Below are 20,404 nucleotides of genomic sequence, written 5' to 3'. Positions count from 1 at the left end.
TGACGCCAGTCAAGTAAAGACGGGAGGGGCGGGGCAAGTGGGGACGCTGTTTTATCTCGCTCGCACAGAACCCGCTACCACAGAAGCCGCTAAATAGCCCGATGCACGGAACGTGTTTAGAGCTTGCTGCGGGCCGGATAAAATCTCGTGGCGGGCCGGATGTGGCCCACGGGCCATAGTTTGGAGACCCCTGCTCTAAGGCAGTGGTTCAAGATTAGGATGAGCTTCACACTTTCTCACGCTTTTTCTCCTCTTTTACCCTGGTTTCCCCCCACCCAACCCCCCTCCTTCCCCCTGCTTTCTTGAGCTCATCTATACGATGACCTCCTGTAAGAGGACCTCCTTTGAACTAGAATTTTCCAAACATCAAGCCGCCCAGCTTCTCTTCCTAGCTCTGTTTCGTTGAAAAGCAAAAAGACAAGGGATTACTGGGAATGTTAAATTAAAGGAGAGAACTCTGGAGGTACCTGATCTGTATCTACATCAGTAGGGAGAGAAACAGTGGGAAAGTCATCGACTTGAAACGTTAACCCTGTTTCTCCCTCCACAATTGCTGCCTGGCCCGCCAGATGTTTCTGCACTGCTCTTGTCTCAAGCCAGCTAAACTTTATAAATTCATTAATTATAGGAACACAATTAGGCAATTTGGCCCATCAAGCCAGCTCTGTCATTCAATTATGGCTGATCTATCTTTCCCTCCCAACCCCATTATCCTGCCTTCTCCCCATAACCCCAGAACACCCTTACAAATCAAGAATCTGTCAATCTGCGCCTTAAAAATACCCATTGATTTGACCTCCACGGCTGTCTGTGTCAATGAATTCCACAGATTCATCACCCTCTGACTAAAGAAGTTCCTCCTCATCTCCTTTCTAAAGTTACGTCCTTTTGTTCTGAGGCTATGGCCTCTGGTCCTAGACCTACCCACTAGTGGAAACATCCTCTCCACATGCACTCTATCCAGGCCTTTCACTATTCAATAAGTTTCAATGTCCCCCTCATCCTTTTAAACTCCAGCAAGTGCAAGCCCAGTGCCGTCAAACGCCCATCATAAGTTAACCCAATCAATCTTGGGATAAACCTCTGGACCCTTCCCCACATTGTCATCCCTTTGCTGAAAAGAACCACACGTGACCTTTGCTGTCCTATTTGTCATCTTGTTTTACCGTTTCCTCAAAAATCGTGGCCATCTTTCCACCAACCTCATGTTGAAGCCTTGTGCAGGGCTCCTGTCCTTGTGGGAGATTACTAAGCACAACGTGTCTGGTAACAATATCTCTCAATCTTTGTGACCTGCCCACAGCCCTTGACAATGCTGACTGCATCAATCTCCTCAGTCCCTCCCCTTGATTGCCCAACTGTGTGTCACCGTCTGTATCTTGTTCCGCTTACATCTCTCCCCTTGTAGCTGGGAATTGTGTGCAATTGCTACGTTACTCCGGTTTTTCCATTCTACATTCTACACTTCCATAGTCTGAACCAAAAACAACATTATGCTGCTGATGACTTCCTCACCAAATCTCTCAGCCTTCTCCTGTCCCTGAATTGAGTTTAGTTTATTGTCACGTGTACCGAGTTATAGTGAAAAGCTTTTGTGGTGTGCTAACTAGTCAACCGAAGGACAATACATAATTACAAACAAGCCATCCACAGTGTACAGATACATGATAAAGGGATATAACGATAATAAAGTTTAGTGCAAGAGAAAATCCAGTAAAGTCCGATCAAAGATAATCTAAGGGTTTATAATGAGGTAGAAAGCAGCTCAGGATAACTCTCTAGTTGTTGGTACGATGGTTCAGTTGCTTGATAACAGTTGGGAAGAAACCGTTCCTGAATCTGGAGGAATTAAAAGCCCCCGTGTTACTGAAGGGTGGGAGGAAGGGTAGAGTTTACATTCTGTAAAAGTATTTAAAGGCGATGTGCGGAGCAAGTTTTTATGCAGAGGGTGGTGAATGCCTGCAATGTGGTGCCAGTGGTGGTGGAAGCTGACACGATTGGTGTTTAAGAGACTTTTTGCTTAACATGTGGATATGGATTATGTGCAGGCAGATAAGAATGGGTCTTGGGATCATGTTCAGCACAGACACTGTGGGCCAAAAGATCTATCCTTGTACTGTACTGACTTAGGTTCTAAAACAGTCCATATCTAATTTCCCATTATGCAAATCCACATTATCTGTTCATACACCAACAAATGTGAGCCTTAAATAAAATAAAAATTAACACACACATTCTGTAAGAGGGAATTTTTATAGTATACCTCAGATTTTTGGTGTGTAGAAAGGAACTGCACATGCTTGTTTCTACTGAAGATAGACACAAAGTGTTTGGAGTAACTCAGCAGGTCAGGCGGCGTCTCTGGAGATTTGGGCCTTGGTGAGTTTAAAAGGGCTTTGGTGATGTTTCGGGTCTGAAACGTCACCCTTCCTTTTTCTCTGGAAATGCTGCCTTGAGCTGCTGAGTTACTCTAGCACTTTGTGTCTAACTTCAGATTTTTTGGTAGTGGTTTGTGATTTCCTTTACGGGAATGACAGTAATACAGGGGTACAACATGGTGTAGGAGTGCCATGAAACACGAGAGTCTCTCCACAACACGGTGTCATCCAAAAGCCGAACAACTGATGAAAGCATACTGTTAGTTTGTCTAAAATTGCTAATGCTTTGCCACCCATCCTTTGCATTTGTGCAACTAATTGTTTTGAAACTATTCTTCCTATCCAGAGCCCACGTACCCTAAAGGGGATGCAGGTGTGAATGTGCGGAGAAGTTGGGAGCTCCGGTCTCTACTAAGTCAGTCTAAAGGTATCGCGGTTTTTCTGTTATCATGCTCGCCGTGACATTTCAAGACTTGATATAAACTATTTACAAATTTTTGGATTCAGTTTCTTTCTGTGCTTTCATGAAAACTTTAGAGATACATGGGAACACAGCCTTCAGCCCACTGAGTCTGCGCTGACCAGTGATCTGTAAATTGGCACCATCGTACACAATAGACAATTTACAATATTTCTACTGAAGCCAATTAACCTACAAACACACATCTTTGGAGTGTGGGAAGAAACCGGACCACCTGGAGAAAACTCACAAGGAGAACGTGTAAACTTCGTACAGACAGCACCCGAGGTCAGGATTGAACAAGGATCTCTGGTGCTGTAAGGCAGCAGATTGACTGCTGCGCCACTGTGCCGCCCCAATCAAAGCATGTATTCTTTGCACCATCTTTTAAAGCAAAATAAATCAATTTATATCACTATAGGATGCCCCATTTATGAACTTTTGTTGCAAAACGCTTAGTGATGGTTACAGAGCGCAGGTCATTTACATTTAGTGGCAGTCTGGCACACAGGGACGTACGTTCTTCCTGGCTTTATCTTGCATTAAAAGTTATTCCCTTATCATGTAACTGTACAGTGTAGATGGCTTGATTGTAATCATGTATTTCTGCTGACTGGTTAGCACGCAACAAAAGCTTTTCACTGTACTTTGGTACACGTGACAATAAACTAAACTAACTTAAACTTCCTTCTGGTGCTCCGGTTTCCTCCCAAATCCCAAAGATATTTGGAGTTGTAGTTTAATTTCTCGCTAATGTGCCACCAGTGTATAGGGAGTGGATGAGAAATTGGGATAACATACAACGAGTGTGAATGAGTGATCGACGGTCGGCGTGAACTCGGTAGGCCGAAGGGCCTGTTCCATGAACTAAACTATAATAAATTTTGCAGTGAACCTGGTGGGTTTAAAGGCAGATCTGGAAATGGGCTTGAGTTGAAAACATAAATTCCCAAGCCCTTTCAAACTCACCAGGGCCCAAAAGAATATCGCAATGGGCCCGAGAAGAGCCAGATACCAAATTATCATGGTTGCTGGATAATTGGATAGGAGATTGTGGCACAGAGTTACAGCGCAGAGACCCGTGTTCAATCCTGACTAAGGGTGCTGTCTGCATGGTGTTTGTATGTTCTCCCTGTGACCGTGTGGGTTTTCTCCGGGTGCTTCAGTTTCTTCCCACACTCAAAGACGTGCAAGTTTGTAGGTTGATTGGCTTCAATAAAATTGTAAATTGTCCCTTGTGTGTAGGATAGTGTTAGTGTACGGGGTGATCGCTGGTCAGCGCGGACTCGGTGGGCTGAAGGGCCTGTTTTCGCGCTGTATCTCTAAAGTCTAATGTATTTTTCCTTGGCCTTGATGCCTTGTTTTTTGCTTTGTTTATCTTTTATCCTCATGCTGCTGCAAACAGAGAGAGGAAGCCTTATTCCCCATGAAGATGAATCTTGAAAATACAAGCAGTAAATGGAATGGAATACTTTATTGTCAGTATAAAGTAATTCAGTAAAAGGAACAGCAGCATTTCACTCGGGAGACATTGCTTATTCCACCGATATCTAACACCTCGTTGGAGGGTGGAAGGTCTTGCTTGTTCTGCCTGATGTGTGTGTTGTACATTCCCATCTCAGGGTTTGTTTGTTTTATTTCTCAGACATAGCCGCCAAGCAGAGTCGAATTGATGCTGTACGGAAGTGCATCAAGTCCTTTGAAGAGCAACAGAACTGTCAAATGAAGCAAAAAAATATAATCGGTCAAATTTGCGACATTCCTAAATCTTATGACAATGTCATGCAAGTTGGATTAAGAAAAGTGACGTTTAAATGGCAAAGAGGAAACAAAATAGGTAACTTTGGAGTTAAAGATTTAAAATCCAAGTTTAAAGTGCACAGCTTCATGTGCAGTACTTGTGTTACAGGAGAAACCTTATCAATCTGTTTTTCTTTTCCTCTTGGGCTTTGGATGCAAGCAGTGGTTATGCTGCAAGCTTTCTGATAGATCATTGAACAGTACAGCACATAAACTGGCCCTTCAGGCCACAGTGTCTGTGCTGACATGATGTCAAGACCAACTCCTATCTGTGCACATGATCCAATGATAATAGGTGCAGGAGTAGGCCATTCGGCCCTTCGAGCCAGCACCGCCATTCAATGTGATCGTGGATGATCAACCACAATCAGTACCCCTTTCCTGCCTTCTCTCCATATCCCTTAACTCCGCTATCCCTAAGAGCTCTATCTAACTCTCTCTTGAAAGCATCTAGAGAACCAGCCTCCACCGCCCTCTGAGGCAGAGAATTCCACCGACTCACAACTCTCTGGGTGAAAACGTTTTTCCTCATCTCCGTTCAAAATGGCTTACCACTTATTCTTAAACTATGGCCCCTGGTTCTGGACTCCCCCAACATTGTGAACACGTTTCCTGTCTCTAGCTTGTCCAAACCCTTAATAATCTTATATGTTTCAATCAGATCTCCTCTCATCCTTCTAAATTCCAGAGTACACAAGCCCAGCCGCTCCAATCAATCAACAAATGACAGTCCCGCCATCCCGGGGATTAACCTTGTGAACCTACGCGGCACTCCCTCAATAGCAAGAATGTCCTTCCTCAAGTTTGGAGACAAACTACACACAATACTCCAGGTGTGGTCTCACTAGGGCCCTGTACAACTGCAGGAGGATCTCTTTGCTCCTATACTAAACTCCTCGTGTTATGAAGGCCAACATGCCATTTGCTTTCTTCACTGCCTGCTGTACCTGCATGCTTACTTTCAATGACTGATGAACAAGGACCCCCAGATCCCGTTGTGCTTCCCCTTTTCCCAACTTGACACCATTTAGATAATAATCTGCCTTCCTGTTTTTGCCACCAAAGTGAATAACCTCACATTTATCCACATTAAACTGCTTCTGCCCACTCACCCAACCTGTCCAAGTCACCCTGCACCCTCCTCACAGTTCACACTGCCACCCATATTTGTGTCATCTGCAAATTTGCTAATGTTACTTTTAATTCCTTCATCTAAATCATTAATATATATTGTAAATTGCTGCAGTCCCAGCACCCACTAGTCACTGCCTGACATTCTGAAAGGGACCCGTTAATTCCTACCCTTCGTTTCCTGTCCACCAACCAATTTTCTCTGCATGTCAGCACTCTACCCCCAATACCATGTGCTCTAATTTTTGCCCACTATTCGCCTATGTGGGACCTTATCAAATGCTTTCTGAAAGTCCAGGTACACTACATCCACTGGCTCTCCCTTGTCCATTATCCTGGTTACAACCTCAAAAAATTCCAGAAAATTAGTCAAGCAGATTCTGACTACCCTAAATTTGCTTCAAAGCCAATAAGGAATGCTGAGGATTCAAGGCGGATTGAATAATATGTAGAATTCGTCATCAGAACCGATTAAATGTTTGACCTATTTATTCAAAGCAATGTGCCTTTCCTGCATTCAATACATACAAGACCATCCAGTTGTTTCCACTTTTCTCTATCGATTGCTCGTACTTAGTTGATAGCACTTGTTTAAACCAAGATATAAGTTTAGGACACAAAGTGCTGGGGTAGCTCAGCAGGTCAGGCAGCATCTCTGGAGAACATGGATAGGTGACATTTCAGGTCACAGTCTACAGCATTGAAACAGGCCCTTCGGCTCAACTCATCCATGTCAACCAACATGCCCCATCTGAGCTAGTCCAATTTACTCATGTTTGGCCCATATACCTTTAAACCTTTCCTATCCATGTACCTGTCCAAATATATATTTAAAATGCTGTTATACTACCTGCCTTGACTACCTCTTCTGCCAGCTCATTCCATATACTCACCACGCTCTGAGTACGAAGGTTGCCCTTAGATTCCTATTAAATCTTATTATACGTCATCTATACATGTTTTTCAGAGCTGCTGCCTGACCCATTGAGTTATTCCAGCACTTTGTGTTCTACGCAGGGTTCCAGCATCTGCAGATTTAAGTTTGTTCTTTTGCTTGATACTATTTATCATGTGTTTTAAAGATGATGAAATCGAAACTCTTGCTTTATCGCACGATGCGGCTTGATAAAGGTCATTACCTGTGATTCTCTTGCCGGGCTGTGGATATGCGTCAGGCGTTCCTGAGGCATGCGTTCCATTGTCCCGTCCGGGACATATGACAATAAAACACTCTTGACTCTTGAGCTTGCCAGACTTCACAGATAGGAAGAAGCTGGTTCCATCAGCAGCTGGTTCATTTAATCTGCATTGACCCTGTGAATTCAGCACATGTCAAACTACTGTAATTTCCAAGGACGATTATAATTGGCAGTAGGATTCGAACAATATATCAGACAATTATTGGTTCTGCTGCCATAATTCCAAGGTTTCCTTATGCTTATATAATATAACAAAAATAATTGCTCTTAAAGAAGTTGATTGGGAAAGAACTGAAGTTTTGGTACATTGGCCTTCATCATCAGGGAATTGTGTATAGAAATGTGGGTGTTATGTTACAGTTGGACAACACATTGGCTGCATTTGGAGTTATACGTTCGGTTTTGGTCACCCTGCTATAGGAAAGATGCCATGCAGGGAATGGATCATGAGCGGGCAGATGAGATTAATTTGATTTAAAATCATGTTATCTGGACAGTGGGCAGGTGCTATAGACCTGCAGGGGAAGGTAGACGCTCCCACCCCCACGAGTCTCGGGCACATGGGGCTCGTCAGCCTGGGAAGGCAGTCCATCTAGGAGAGGGAAAACTTTGATTTAAAACCTCCACTGCCTTGTGGCCATATCCAGTCATGGAAAAGGCTCCAGGAGTAAACCTCAAGAAAATCCGGAGTCGGAGCCCCTAAGGCAGTTTGTCGTTGTCTACAACCTCGCTCTGGCAGCTCCTGCGATGGCGCTGGTGTCAAACTGTAATGGCCCTGCTGTTCCTTTGGATCGATCAGCGACGTGGAGAGGGGGGACGTGCTGCATGGGCAACAGCCTGTCCTCCACATGACATCTCCCAGTCTTGCATCCGACCAGGATGCATCACCCATAGTCAGTCATGACCAAGGGGGGCTTACTACTACATGTTCTGCACGTTCCATTGCTGTATTGTTCTATGAATAGTTAGTGTAAACTCCCTGATCAATGTCAAGTTGATGTCCATGTAAACTAAATATATTTTGGTTTTGCTTTGAATAAAATGGTGACATTCCACACTAATGGGATAGGGGACCATTATATTCCATCTTTGGTGGAATCTGCATCTGTGTAATGATGGGAGCTTCTTTCTCGGTGAAAGCCCACTAAATGGCAACACTTTGTTTCTGCAGGAGAAGGACAGTATGGAAAAGTGTACACGTGTATAAATATAGACACCGGAGAGCTAATGGCAATGAAGGAAGTAAGTGCCTTTTGTATTTGGGGAAAGTATTCTCAAAATGGCTGTAAACACGGTGTTTCTTGTATGCTGAGTTAGGATAGGATGTATCAGCGCAGAAGAAACAAACTCCTCTACCTGCTGTTTAATGATCAAAATAACAACATGCAAATACAGAAAATATTCAAATATAGATTCCTGCTTGACGCTTTAACATAGAACAGTCTGAAGAAGGGTTTTGGCCCGAAACGTTGCCTATTTCCTTCGCTCCATAGATGCTGCTGCACCCGCTGAGTTTCTCCAGCATTTTTGTCTATCAGCACAGGAACAGACCCTTTGACCCATAATGTCTCTGCTGTCCATGATGCCATGACCAACTCTTATCTGCCTGCACATAATCCATATGCCTCCATTCCTTGCGTAACCATGTGCCTGTCCGAACGTCTCTAAGAAATGGATTTTGTTTGTGGTGGTGGCTATATGGAACAAGCTGCCAGAGGATATTTGGACTGGTACATGAATAGAAAAGGTTTAGAGGGATAGGGCTTAAAGGCGGGCAGGAGGAAGAAGTGTAGATGGAGCATCTTGGTCAGCCTGAGCAAGTTGGGCCAAAAGTCTTGTTTCGTTGCTGTATGACGCTATGACTCATCAATTAATCTACATTGAAATTACTATTTTCTGAAATGTGTGAGAATTGAAAACATTACAGGAAAAAATCTGTTTCCAGCTGGAACCTAAAAACACCTTATTCTTTTGCAATGATGTCAACTTTTCTAATCCTTTGGGGTCCTCTGGCTGTTCTCTGGATCCGGTGCACAGCTGCTCTGCTGCACCCACGTGTGTTGACATGTATGCTCCTAGCTGGCTTCCCATCTTGGCCTCTGTACTCTTGAGCTTATTCTAATCTCTGCTGCTAGCATCCACATGTACCAGTTCAAGATCATGCACTGATCCCTTTGCTCCCTGTCTTACATTAGACCTCTGGGTTTCACCCTCCGTATCTCGGCTGCTGAAGCCTCTGAAACCCTCTGCAAAGTTGGCCTCTTGCACAATCCTGAATTGCCCCTCCATGGTCTCAGCACCATCCCCCGACCATCTTTATTTCTCCAATTATTGGTGTCAATTTCCATTACAGCACAAAATACACTGAAGAAAATAGTTTGTTGGTAAAATGCAACTTTTTTCCTTCTTTGAATGCTAAGATTATGGTTTGCCGTCCTTTATAGATCAGATTCCAGCCAAATGATCACAAAACAATCAAGGAGACAGCGGATGAGTTGAAAATTTTTGAAGGTATCAAACACCCAAACCTGGTTAGATATTTTGGTGTAGAACTTCACAGAGTAAGTAATCCAAATACCCACCAGTCATACTGATTTAAATAACATTTCCTCTGTTGTCCTCTTTACAGAGAATAACACTTTGATTCCCTCTTCCATTGATCGGTATTGAGTTGTTAAAGGAATGCTTTCTCAGTGAAATGCCTTTCCACTGAATGATTAAAACTTGCTGTCTCAATTCAGAAAATGTTTACATAGAAAATGTAAGATGCTTCAGTTAATGTCCAGGACTAACCAATAGTCAAAATAACATTGGCTAAACTAATAATTGAGCCTACAGTCTCTTTCCTGGTGTGAATAAAGGAACTGGAGATGCTGGTTTATACCGAAGATAGACACAAAGTACTGGAGGGTCAGGCAGCATCTCTGGAGAAAAAGGATGGGTGACGTTTTGGGTTGGTTTCTGAAGAAAGGTTTCTATCCGAAACGCCATCCATCCTTTTTCTCCAGAGATGCTACCTGACCTGCTGAGTTACTCCAGTATATTGTGAGTCTTTTCCCTGGGTTGTTTAATGAAGGTTGACACTTTGGCTTGCTCCAACGCACCAAAGCGTTGCATCAGCTGACATGTTTGGCGAGGAAGCTGGGTGACGTTAGGGATTTGTTTGCTGAATGAGGGTCTCTAATGATTGTCTCCAAAACCTTCAACAAGGTGAGACTCTGGAGAAAAAAAGAGAGCTCATGCAGGACGAGTCGGCGCCCAAGCCAGGCGACTCTTTGTGTGCTAGTCACAGAAGTGGATCTGCAATCATACATTACAAGTGCTCCATTTAAAAAAATCTCTACTCCAACAGCAACATTCCTTATCGCTACACTGTGATAGCTCGATTGTAAATCATGTATTGTCTTTCGGCTGACTGATAGGCATGCAACAAAAGTCTCACTGTACCTCTGTACACATGACAATAAACTAAACTCAAACTTAAACTGTGAATGAACAGTGATTCTCTGCTGAATTTTCTTTTAAAGGTGTTCTAGTTTTCTCTGCCTTATAAATCTGTCCCATTTCAATGCCAACCAATCAAAGATTAAAAGCCTTTCTAACTGCACATTGTCAGGTTCAGATCCTGCCTCACCTGAGTGATTCCTGTAACATGGGACTGAGATAGATGAACTGTTTCCAGGTTAAAGTGGCATTACACATTACACATAGCACGTACACATTATTGAAGATACTCGAATTGCAGGCAAACTGACCTTAATAACAACAAACTGGATTATTTTGTAAATGTTGGAACCGTGTAAACTAAATAATGAGTGCCCATTGAAATTATTTTTCTGTTCCGAACTCATTTTAACGGTTTCTCTGTGTTAATTACCACTGACATTACAGGGCACTGCTGAAACAGGAGTAGGCCCCACGAAAAGCTCTTACAGTTTACACTTTTCAGGGCAGTATTTTTATATTCTCACGCTCTTGGACAACATGCAGCATGTTGTGTCCTTGTAGGCCTCTTTGGTTTGTTTCTCATTAGAATTAACAGACAAGTGTCATGGTTCACTGCACCTTACCTCGGCAAGACCAGCAGCATAATCAAGGCCCAGTCTCACCCTGGTCACTCCTTCCCTCTCCCATCAGGCAATTGGTACAAAAGTGTGATAACGCACATCTCCAGATTCAGGGACAGTTTCTTCCCAGCTGTTATCAGGCAACTGAACCATCATATCACCAACTAGAGGGCTACCACCTCCCTCAGACTATCTTTGATCTGACTTTACTTTGCACTAAACGTTATTCCCTTATTGTGTATCTGTACACTGTGATTGGCTCCATTGTAATCATGTCTTTCCGCTGACTAGTTAGCATGCAACAAAAGCTTTTCATTGTACCTAGGTACACGTGACAATAATCTAAACCAAACTGAATACAATCACCATGCATTTTGAACTTGTTTTTTGTCTTGGTCTCAGGAAGAAATGTACATCTTCATGGAGTACTGTGATGAAGGCACCCTAGAAGAGGTGGCTCGGCTTGGTCTACAGGAGCACGTCATTCGATTGTACACCAAGCAGATCATCACAGCTATAAATGTGCTACATGAACATGGGATTGTGCACCGAGATATCAAGGGTAATGCATGCACAAAAGATTTTTTTGCAATATTGCAAGCTAATCTCAGCTGCTGCTTTTCTACATGATGTTTATATTTTAAACATTCTTCCTTACATTGTGATATTTTAATTAGTGCAATTATTGGCCAATGGGATGACATTATTGGAGATTTAACTGGAATAAACAAACCACAAAAGTAACTTGCTGATGATAAATTGGTGATTATGTGAGCTTTGTTTCTGTTAGTGGTTTAAAGATCAGTATCTGCCAGTGTTAACGGGGCCTTTGGTTTGGATCAGATTCTAAAATCCATTCTCATTTGTGCATTTCAAAAGAAATGTGCACATCAATTTAACCATGAAGCACTGAACTGAAATGTGCTCTAGTTTAGACAACTAATCTTGGCATCTTTCACTATTCAGGCATTTTAGTATAAAATATTACCATGAAAGAGTTTTTTTTACATGCCAAGGTTAATATATTATATTTTCTATTAACATATAACGAACCTAAATTAATAATTGCACTTGCTTTACCCCAAGCCAGGAGTCAGCATGCGAAAATAATTTCACAGTAATATTTTGCACTTAAAAACTTTAAGGTGGTGCAGCTGGTAGTAGACCTGCTGCCTCACAGCACCAGAGACCCAGGATCGATCCCGATCTCGGGTGCTGTGTTTGTGTGTTTACACGTTCTCCCTGTGACCACGTGGGTTTCCTCCCACATCCCAAAGAGGAGCGGGTTTGTAGGTTAATTGGACTCTGTAAATTGCCCCTCGTGTGTAGGGAGTGGATGAGAAAATGGGATAACATAGAACTTAGTGTGATGTTCCCTATAGACTCAGTAGGCTAAACAGTCTGTTTCCATGCTGTATTGCTTGCTTAAAAAAAACCTGAATCATCAAAGTAAGATGCCAAGATTAGTTGTCTAAATTAAAGTTGATGCAGTGCATGGTTGAAACTGGTGGTGAGGAAGAGAAAGCTTGTATCAGGGTGAGGACATTTAAATCAGCAATTCTGCTGTGTGACGAGGAGTTTCACTTAAACATACTGAGTGTCGCAGGTTCCAGGCATTATTGTGAAATTGTATCTGCCAATCTTGTAAGAATTAGAAGTGGAGCTATTTCTTACGTTGTGTGCACGTATTTTCACTGGCAAAATCCATAAAGTGCCTCATGTTCATGAAAAGACAGCCCTCTGCAATGCTGCATTTTACCTGCCAAGTAAGAGCATCGATTTGGGAGGCTTGCAGTTACTATCAAATGAATAGTATGATCAACTATCATCTGGAGCTTTATTGCTAAACAACAATTAGGAATCTAGCTGTCACAAGAACAAGTTAGTCAAGGCTGAGTTGTTCATTTGATGTGTTGCATTCAGCACAAATCTAGATGCAAGGAGCAGAATTTATTTGTTGTCTTCAATCAGTTCCACCCATGCTAGATGCAGCAAATACTAAATATTTATGTAATAAAAAGAAACAGCAGATGCTGGTTTATACCAAAGATGGACATAAAGTGCTGGAGTATCTTAGCAGGTTAGGCAGCATCTCTGGAGAACATGGAATGGTGACTTTTCGGGTCGGCACCCTTCTCATGACTGAATGTATTGGGGTTCATTCTAGCAGTGCTAAAATATCTACAGACACTATCAATTATTTCTGACTGTAATTCTAAAAGTTCTTAGAGCTATAGTCCAACCTGCCAAGACTTTTCACACAACTCTAGAGCTATTAGTAGTAATGTATTGTTTACAATGCCTCAACCCTGATATCTTTGCATGCTTATTCAGTGGTCATATTTCACTTAGTCATACATCACAAAACCAGGCCCTTAAGCCCAACTTGTCCATGCTGACCAAGATGCACCATCTAAGCTCGGCCCATTCATCTGCATTTGGCCCATATCCCTTTGAACCTTTCCTATCCATCTTCGTGTCCAAGTGCCTTTTAAATGTTGTTATAGTACCTGCCTCAACTATCTCCTCTGCCAGCTCATTCAATTTACCCACCATCCCCAAAGTAAAAAAGTTGCTTCTCAAGTTCCTATCTTTGCTCTCAGCTCAAATGCATGTCATCTTGTTTCTGATTCCTCTACACTGTTGAAGTCCAACTTACTTCAATCTGACATTGCTGGTTTTATGATGACAGATATCAAGCTTCATTCGTCTGAATGGTTAAAACTTGTTAAATTAAAGTGTCGTTTGAACAATAGAAGGGTATTGGAGTCAAGTTTTAATGAGTTTTTAATCAGTTTTAATCAAGACAGGATACAGACATTGAGAGAAACAGAAACTGTTAAACAGCAAAATACTTTTGAGCTTGTAAATGATTCCAGCAGTGCTGATACAGTATATCTACAGAAACTTATCAATTGTTCCTGACTATATTTCTAATTTTTTTAAAACTATAATCCATCCTTCCAAAACTTTTCATACAGCTCTAGAGCTATTAGTAATGAAATGCACTAATACAATACTAAGTCATTTAAATTTCAGCAATCCTTCACTTAATTTTCTTTATTTTAGGTGCCAATATTTTCCTCACCTCATCAGGTAAGATCAAACTGGGGGACTTTGGTTGTTCAGTAAAGCTGAAGAATATTGCCCAGACCATGCCTGGTGAAGTGAACAGTACTCTTGGGACTGCTGGTAAGAGACTTGTGCAGTGAAGTTGCCTTTCCCACTAATCATTCATTTAAGTCTGTGCATACGGTTTAAAGGTGATACAATGTCTCCAGAAAAGTGAACTGCAATTGATGTGTGAGGTCACTTTTACTGATTTAAGTATGCTCATCCTATGGTCACAAACCTGTGGTCTGGCTGGTTTTCTTGTTGAACTAATAATATAAATATTTGAATGGCAGATAGAAAATCTCTCAGCTTCTCAGTAACACTGGTGGTTGACCTTTAGTGGGTTAAGGCAGTTTGGTCTGTGCCTCAAGAATGTTTTGATCAAGAGTACAATGTCTTGTTCAAACTGCAAAAAGCTGTGGTGAGATCACATTGGTCTGCAGTTTTAGGCTGCTTGTCAGTGATCCAATCAATCAAAGGTTTACTAAATTGATGTGGGATGGTAGGACTGGCTTTGAGGAATTATCAATATTTGCCAATAGGCCAATGTTCCCAGGTGAGAGGCGGTGTTGTTGACTGATGCAAGATTTTGAAGGGGTTTGATAGTATAGTTGCTTCTTTATACAATGTGTGAAAGAAGGGCATCATCTCTGGGGAATGGTTTGGCCATTTTGGACTGAGGTCTTCACACAGATGGTTATGAATACATGGAATTGCTTTTCTTAGAAGGTGTGGATCCCTGGGAGTGACAAAGACGGATAATCTAGGGCATGGGACTTGTGTAGGGAAGTGAAGTCCAAGGTAGATCAGCCGTGATCTTGCTGAATGATTAACATGGTATGGTGCACTAAATGGTACAACTTTGCTCCTGTGTCCTCCTATTCCTTATGGAGTTCTTTGCATATAATTAATTAACATGTGGTCCAAGCCGTTCTGCTAATGCTAAACAAAAGCTGCTTTATTCTCCATCAGTGTTCATTGCAGAAGATGATTTCAAACAATTGCAAACAAAACCTCTGGGGAGATTATCCTTGTTAGTTGTTTGTGTCAAATAGCTCAGATTTGAGGACGTGTATTTTGTTTAAAAATAAGAGCCTTTTCTATTTTTGCAAGTACTGATTCCTGCTGGAAAAGAGTTTGTGATGACAGAATGTGTTCTATTATCTAGCCCAAGTGGGTGCAGCTCGTGCCAAATTAATGTTTAGCTGAGATAAAACTTAGAACAGTCACAGGAACGGGCCCTTTAGCCCAATCTCTGCCCAACGCGATGCCAAGATAAACAAATTTTATCTGCCTGAACACGATGCATATCATTCCGTTCCCCAAGTTTGACGATATAACTTCCGCAATCCCTTTTCCAGCTACTGTCCACGCGAGTGCGAATGTTCTCTTTTTCCTCACTCCAGTCCAGGTATGCTGGAACCAGTCTTGCTTTCCCTGCCCTGACCCAAGTGAAGTTGATAATCCAGTGGAGACCAAACCTGGGAATGCATAGTCATTGGATTGTACTTCCTACCACGATCTGTGGTTGCCCACTGACAGAGTCACTGGTACTTTTAACTGCATCCATCTAAACCTATCCTATCCATATACCTGTCTTAACATAATTCTATGTTATCCCACTTTCGCATCTACTCCCTACATATCAAGGGCAATTTCCAGAGATCAATTAATCTACAAGCCCGCATGTCTTTGGTATGTGGGAGGAAACAGAATCACCTGGAGGAAACGTATGCAGTCACAGGGAGAACGTGCAAACTCCACACAGACAGCACCTGAGATTGGAGATCAAACCTGGGTCTCTGGCGTTGTGAGGCAGCGGCTCTACTACCACTGTGCCACCCAATCTATCATTTTACTGCTTGTTGCAGAACAGGCTGTAATTCTGCAAAAGTTTTCATACTTTGGTAACCACTTCTCCACCTAGACAAAATTCACCACTGGTTTTAGTTGCCAGGAAGTGGATGTGGGGACTTGAGCTCAGTGCACAAAGCATGTTTGAAGTACAGCAGCCACTTGTGACAACATCAACAGTAGTTGTTTGCAAACAGAAAGATTGCACAAGCAAATGCAGTCCAGGTAGACTGTGAAGTGATAAATGTTGCTTTGTTAATTAACTTATTTTGTCTCGCTTTTGTTCTGTTAAAGCTTACATGGCCCCTGAAGTTATCACCAGAGCAAAGGGTGAAGGGCATGGGCGAGCTGCAGATGTCTGGAGCCTTGGGTGTGTCCTTGTGGAAATGGTTACAGGCAAGGTGAGATACTGTGTCCCAACCGACCAGCGATCACTAAATGTTTTAGTGTACTGGCATTGTGTAATGGCTGCTGCAGGACATTGCATCATAAGGTGTGTAGGAAGGAACTGCAGATGTTGGTTTATACCATAGAGGCAAAATGCTGGAGTAAGCCTTCAGACAAGGGTTCCAACCTGAAACATTCCTTTTCTCCAGAGATGCTGCCTGACCCGCTGAGTTATTCCAGCATTTTGTGTCTGTCCACACTACATGATAATATGTGTTCATAGAGAATAGGTGCAGGACCAGGCCTTCGAGCCAGCACTGCCATTCCATGTGATCATCATGGCTGATCATCCACAATCAGTACCTCGTTCCTGCCTTCTCCCCATATCCCTTGACACTGTCAGCCCCAAGAGCTCTATCTAACTCTCTTTTGAATGCATCCAGTGAATCGGCCTCCACTGCCTTCTGAGGCAGAGAATTCGACAAATTCACAACTGGGTGAAAAAGTTTTTTCTCATCTCTGTTATAAATGGGCTACCCCTTAATCTTAAACTATGCCCGCTGGTTCTGGATTCCCCCAACATCAGGAACATGTTACCTGCATCTAGCTTGTCCAATCCCTTAATAATGTTATGTTTCTATAAGATCTCCTCTCATCCTTCTAAATCACAGTAAATACAATTCGTCATTCCATTCTTTCATCATATGACTGTCCCGCCATCCTGGGAATTAACCTCATGAACCTACGCTGCACTCCCTCAATAGCAAGAATGTCCTTCCTCAAATTAAGAGATCAAAACTGCACACAATACTCCAGGTGTGGTCTCACCAAGGCTCTGTACAACTGCAGAACCTCTTTGCTCCTATACTCAAATCATCTTGCTATGAAGGCCAATATGCCATTAGCTTTCTTCAATGCCTGTTGTACCTGCATGTACACCTTGTTGGTAACAGCATTTGTTTGTTTGTTTTTTTTGGATTGACAGAAATTGAGGATATAGGGATCAGGCTGGAAGCCAAGATCAGATCAGCATATGGCAGTGTAAATTTAAAGGATCATATGATCCACTCCTCCTGTTTTAGTGTAATGTGTCTATGTGAAGCATTATCTGGAGTTCCCTTGAAACCTGCATTCTAGAGTGAAATAAAGTTGAGCCTCTCTGACTAGTGGTAAGTTCAGTTGTGTCATTGAGGTTGCAGGAATATTTGCCTAGAGCAGTGGCATCTGTAGGCATAGTTATACACAGTGAAAAGGAGTACAGCTACACATAGCGTTGAACAAATGCTTCTGCATCCTTGCTACATTTGACATGTGTGTCCTTCAGCTGCTTTCCCCCACCACCTACCCGGACACAAATGAGTTTAAAGTAGAACAGTGCACGTCATGTTGCTTTCGACACCATTGCCTGATGTATTATCAGGGCTCTGAGCTACTCTGTTTCTATCAACTATTTATTCCAGAGTTTTCATCAAATGCCAGGGGATGTGAATCATAAAGTTCTTATCCTTGTGAAGTATCCAAATTGTTTTGCAGGATTTCTTGCAGATGGAGAATTGAATCATTCAGATCGAGAGATAAGTCCGCAGATTACAACTCATTGTTGGACTCTTGTCCAGAGTTTAGGCAATGCATGACGCCAGTGCAAAAACTTACTGACTACAGGACAAAAGATTTTATACTGGCTGTGAATCACATCATTACTTGTTTTCTTTGCTGAATTTGAAAATGAAAATGAAAAACGATTCCCTCAAGAAAAAGTTGTATTCACTACATTTCACATTGCTTTTAATAGCCAATGTATTTCTGTTGACTAAATTGTAAATAAGTAGAAAGTGCATTTAGATTACCATATTTTATGAATTCCAGCTTCAGAGAAGATTCTATTTTTAGAGTGATGAATTGATTATTACAGTTAGTTTCTCTAACTTGGTGAATTAAATCACTTCACCACAATTAAATAGAGGCTGGACTTGTGTCTGCTGTTTTGTTTAGTAAGATCATGCCTGATCTTTAGCCTCGGCACCACTTTCCTACAAACAAGGGACCACTTCAAGGGAGATCTTTTAAAGTCGTCTCCATCATTTTAATGTACTTGATTAAACCTCTACAGCCTTTACTATTGTAAATAACTTGTACTACATTTTAAGAAACATCCCAGAATAGTTAATTTTACTTTGGAAAACCATTCTGCTGGTACACTTAATTACATTGAAATACTTAATGTGGTTAATTGATCTTCAGGGGGTTTTGTTATCTTGGCGTAAATTTGTTACTGGAAGATTTCCGAATGTTGAAAAGGTTTGTGGTCACACATGCAGTCTGGTCCTGGAAGACACTGCCCTGATCTGCAGAACTACTAGTTCTGACATAACACATGTTTCTGCAGTATGAATTGGATATGTAACGTGAGGAATGAAATAGGGAACGACATTTGTATTACACTGGCCAAATTGGTTATAAGGTGGAGAGAACTAGAGAACACTTAAGTTGCTTCAGAAATTGATAGGCAGAAAAAAAAGCTGTCTTGGGGAGCAAGTCTAGGAAGGAGCGAAACCTGTTTCCCCACAGTAATCTGGCGCCATTAACTTTATCAACAGAGCTGCTACTTTAACAGTCGGTGTACATTGAAATTGGCGAGAGATTGCTTCTATTGACATTTGTGCAATGATACTGCTAAACAATGTAACATACAGTCTTTAGTATGTCTTGCAGTAACAAAAATAAACTTGTTTCCACTTTTTTCTGCAGGCTCTTTTTAAGTCTGAAAAACTCTAGCCACAAACTCCTCTCCCCCCTTGACAATAATCTTTATAACATGATATTCTACAACACAAGATTGCTTAGAAAGGCAACTATTGGGTTTTAGCAGAAATGCCTGTATTTTATTCCTATGTGTCATTTTAAAAGTAACATTACAAAGATGTTCGAAGGTAGACCAAAATGCTGGAGAAACTCAGCAGGTGAGGCAGCATCTATGGAGCGAAGGAAATAGGCAACGTTTCGGGTCGAGACCCTTCTTCAGACTGATGTGGGGGTGGGGGGCCCGGGAAGAAGAAAGGTAGAGGCGGAGACAGTGGGCTCTGGGAGAGGGAGGGGAAAGAAGGAGAAAGCAGGGACTACCTTAAATTGGAGATGTTCAGTATCCTGTTCCACTTTGATGCAAGTCGATTTACAAGTAGCATTAGCAGACTGGATCAATCCAACCTGCTCTGTGCACATATACAGTAGATTGCAGGTTTGTTAGGATGGGTGCAAACTAGCTTACACAGGAAATGGTGCACATAATTTGAAGGCAATAAAATGTATACTCTCCAGAAAATAAACTTGCTTTCCTTCTAATTAGAAATGTAAACATAAATGATCAAAGTTGGCTTTGTGCTGGGGAAAAAAAGACAAAGTTTTGGGGTAACCCAGCATCTCTGGAGTATATGAACAGGTGATGTTTTGGGTTGGAACCCCTTATCACACTGTTCTCCAGAGATGCTGCCCAACCCGCTGAGTAGCTCCAGCACTATATATTTTGTTTTGTAAACCAACATCTGCAGTTCCTTGTGTTTTTGGCTTTGTGCAATTTTTTTTTGTTTTGAAGATACTTATCCTTTTAAAGAATTGCACCAGTAAGTCCTTTCAGTGAGCTATATACAAATCTGAGTTTAGTTTCTGCTTATCAATTAGTCATTGTTCAACACTACCATTCTATTTCTAGACCAGTTGAGGATGTCCTTGTACTATCTGGTGCTGTTCTTTTGAATAGTTTTGTAGTCTGGTTTCACTTACTCTGCACCACAGAATGTATAGATTGTTGAACTTTTCTGTAGCTTCCTTTGTTTATTTTAAAGCCTCTAATGTGTCATTCAATCACTTTCCTCCCTTTGGATTCCCTTTTATAGATATGATTGTAGTCCAGAAATCTGAGCATTATTTCGGCATAATGTGTGAAACTGTATGGATCGTGACAGTAATAAACTAAACTAACATCCATTATTTTATAGTTTGTAAACTCTCAAATTACAT

The 20,404-nt window shown here is 41.8% G+C and overlaps 2 protein-coding genes across 5 annotated transcripts in view; one reads left to right on the top strand and one right to left on the bottom strand.

Moving 5' to 3' along the window:
* The window catches only part of map3k4 (mitogen-activated protein kinase kinase kinase 4), a 164,508-nt gene that overhangs the window by 141,359 nt on the left and 2,745 nt on the right, over window positions 1–20,404 (top strand). For all 4 annotated transcript variants that reach the window (XM_055639428.1, XM_055639430.1, XM_055639431.1 and 1 more), the window contains 7 exons: window positions 2,725–2,805; window positions 4,484–4,675; window positions 8,140–8,210; window positions 9,413–9,529; window positions 11,438–11,597; window positions 14,105–14,227; window positions 16,298–16,404. In XM_055639428.1, coding sequence (XP_055495403.1) covers window positions 2,725–2,805; window positions 4,484–4,675; window positions 8,140–8,210; window positions 9,413–9,529; window positions 11,438–11,597; window positions 14,105–14,227; window positions 16,298–16,404 — 851 coding nt within the window. The remainder of the gene's footprint in view (window positions 1–2,724; window positions 2,806–4,483; window positions 4,676–8,139; window positions 8,211–9,412; window positions 9,530–11,437; window positions 11,598–14,104; window positions 14,228–16,297; window positions 16,405–20,404) is intronic.
* Window positions 6,895–20,404, bottom strand: part of agpat4 (1-acylglycerol-3-phosphate O-acyltransferase 4 (lysophosphatidic acid acyltransferase, delta)) — a 114,896-nt gene continuing 101,386 nt past the window's right edge. The window contains exon 10 of the mRNA XM_055639435.1: window positions 6,895–7,083. Coding sequence (XP_055495410.1) covers window positions 7,064–7,083 — 20 coding nt within the window. The 3' untranslated portion in view covers window positions 6,895–7,063. The remainder of the gene's footprint in view (window positions 7,084–20,404) is intronic.

The sequence above is a fragment of the Leucoraja erinacea genome, chromosome 8, assembly GCF_028641065.1.
Source record: "Leucoraja erinacea ecotype New England chromosome 8, Leri_hhj_1, whole genome shotgun sequence".
NCBI classification, from domain to species: Eukaryota; Metazoa; Chordata; class Chondrichthyes; order Rajiformes; family Rajidae; genus Leucoraja; species Leucoraja erinaceus.
This window is presented reverse-complemented; position numbering and strand designations above follow the sequence as displayed.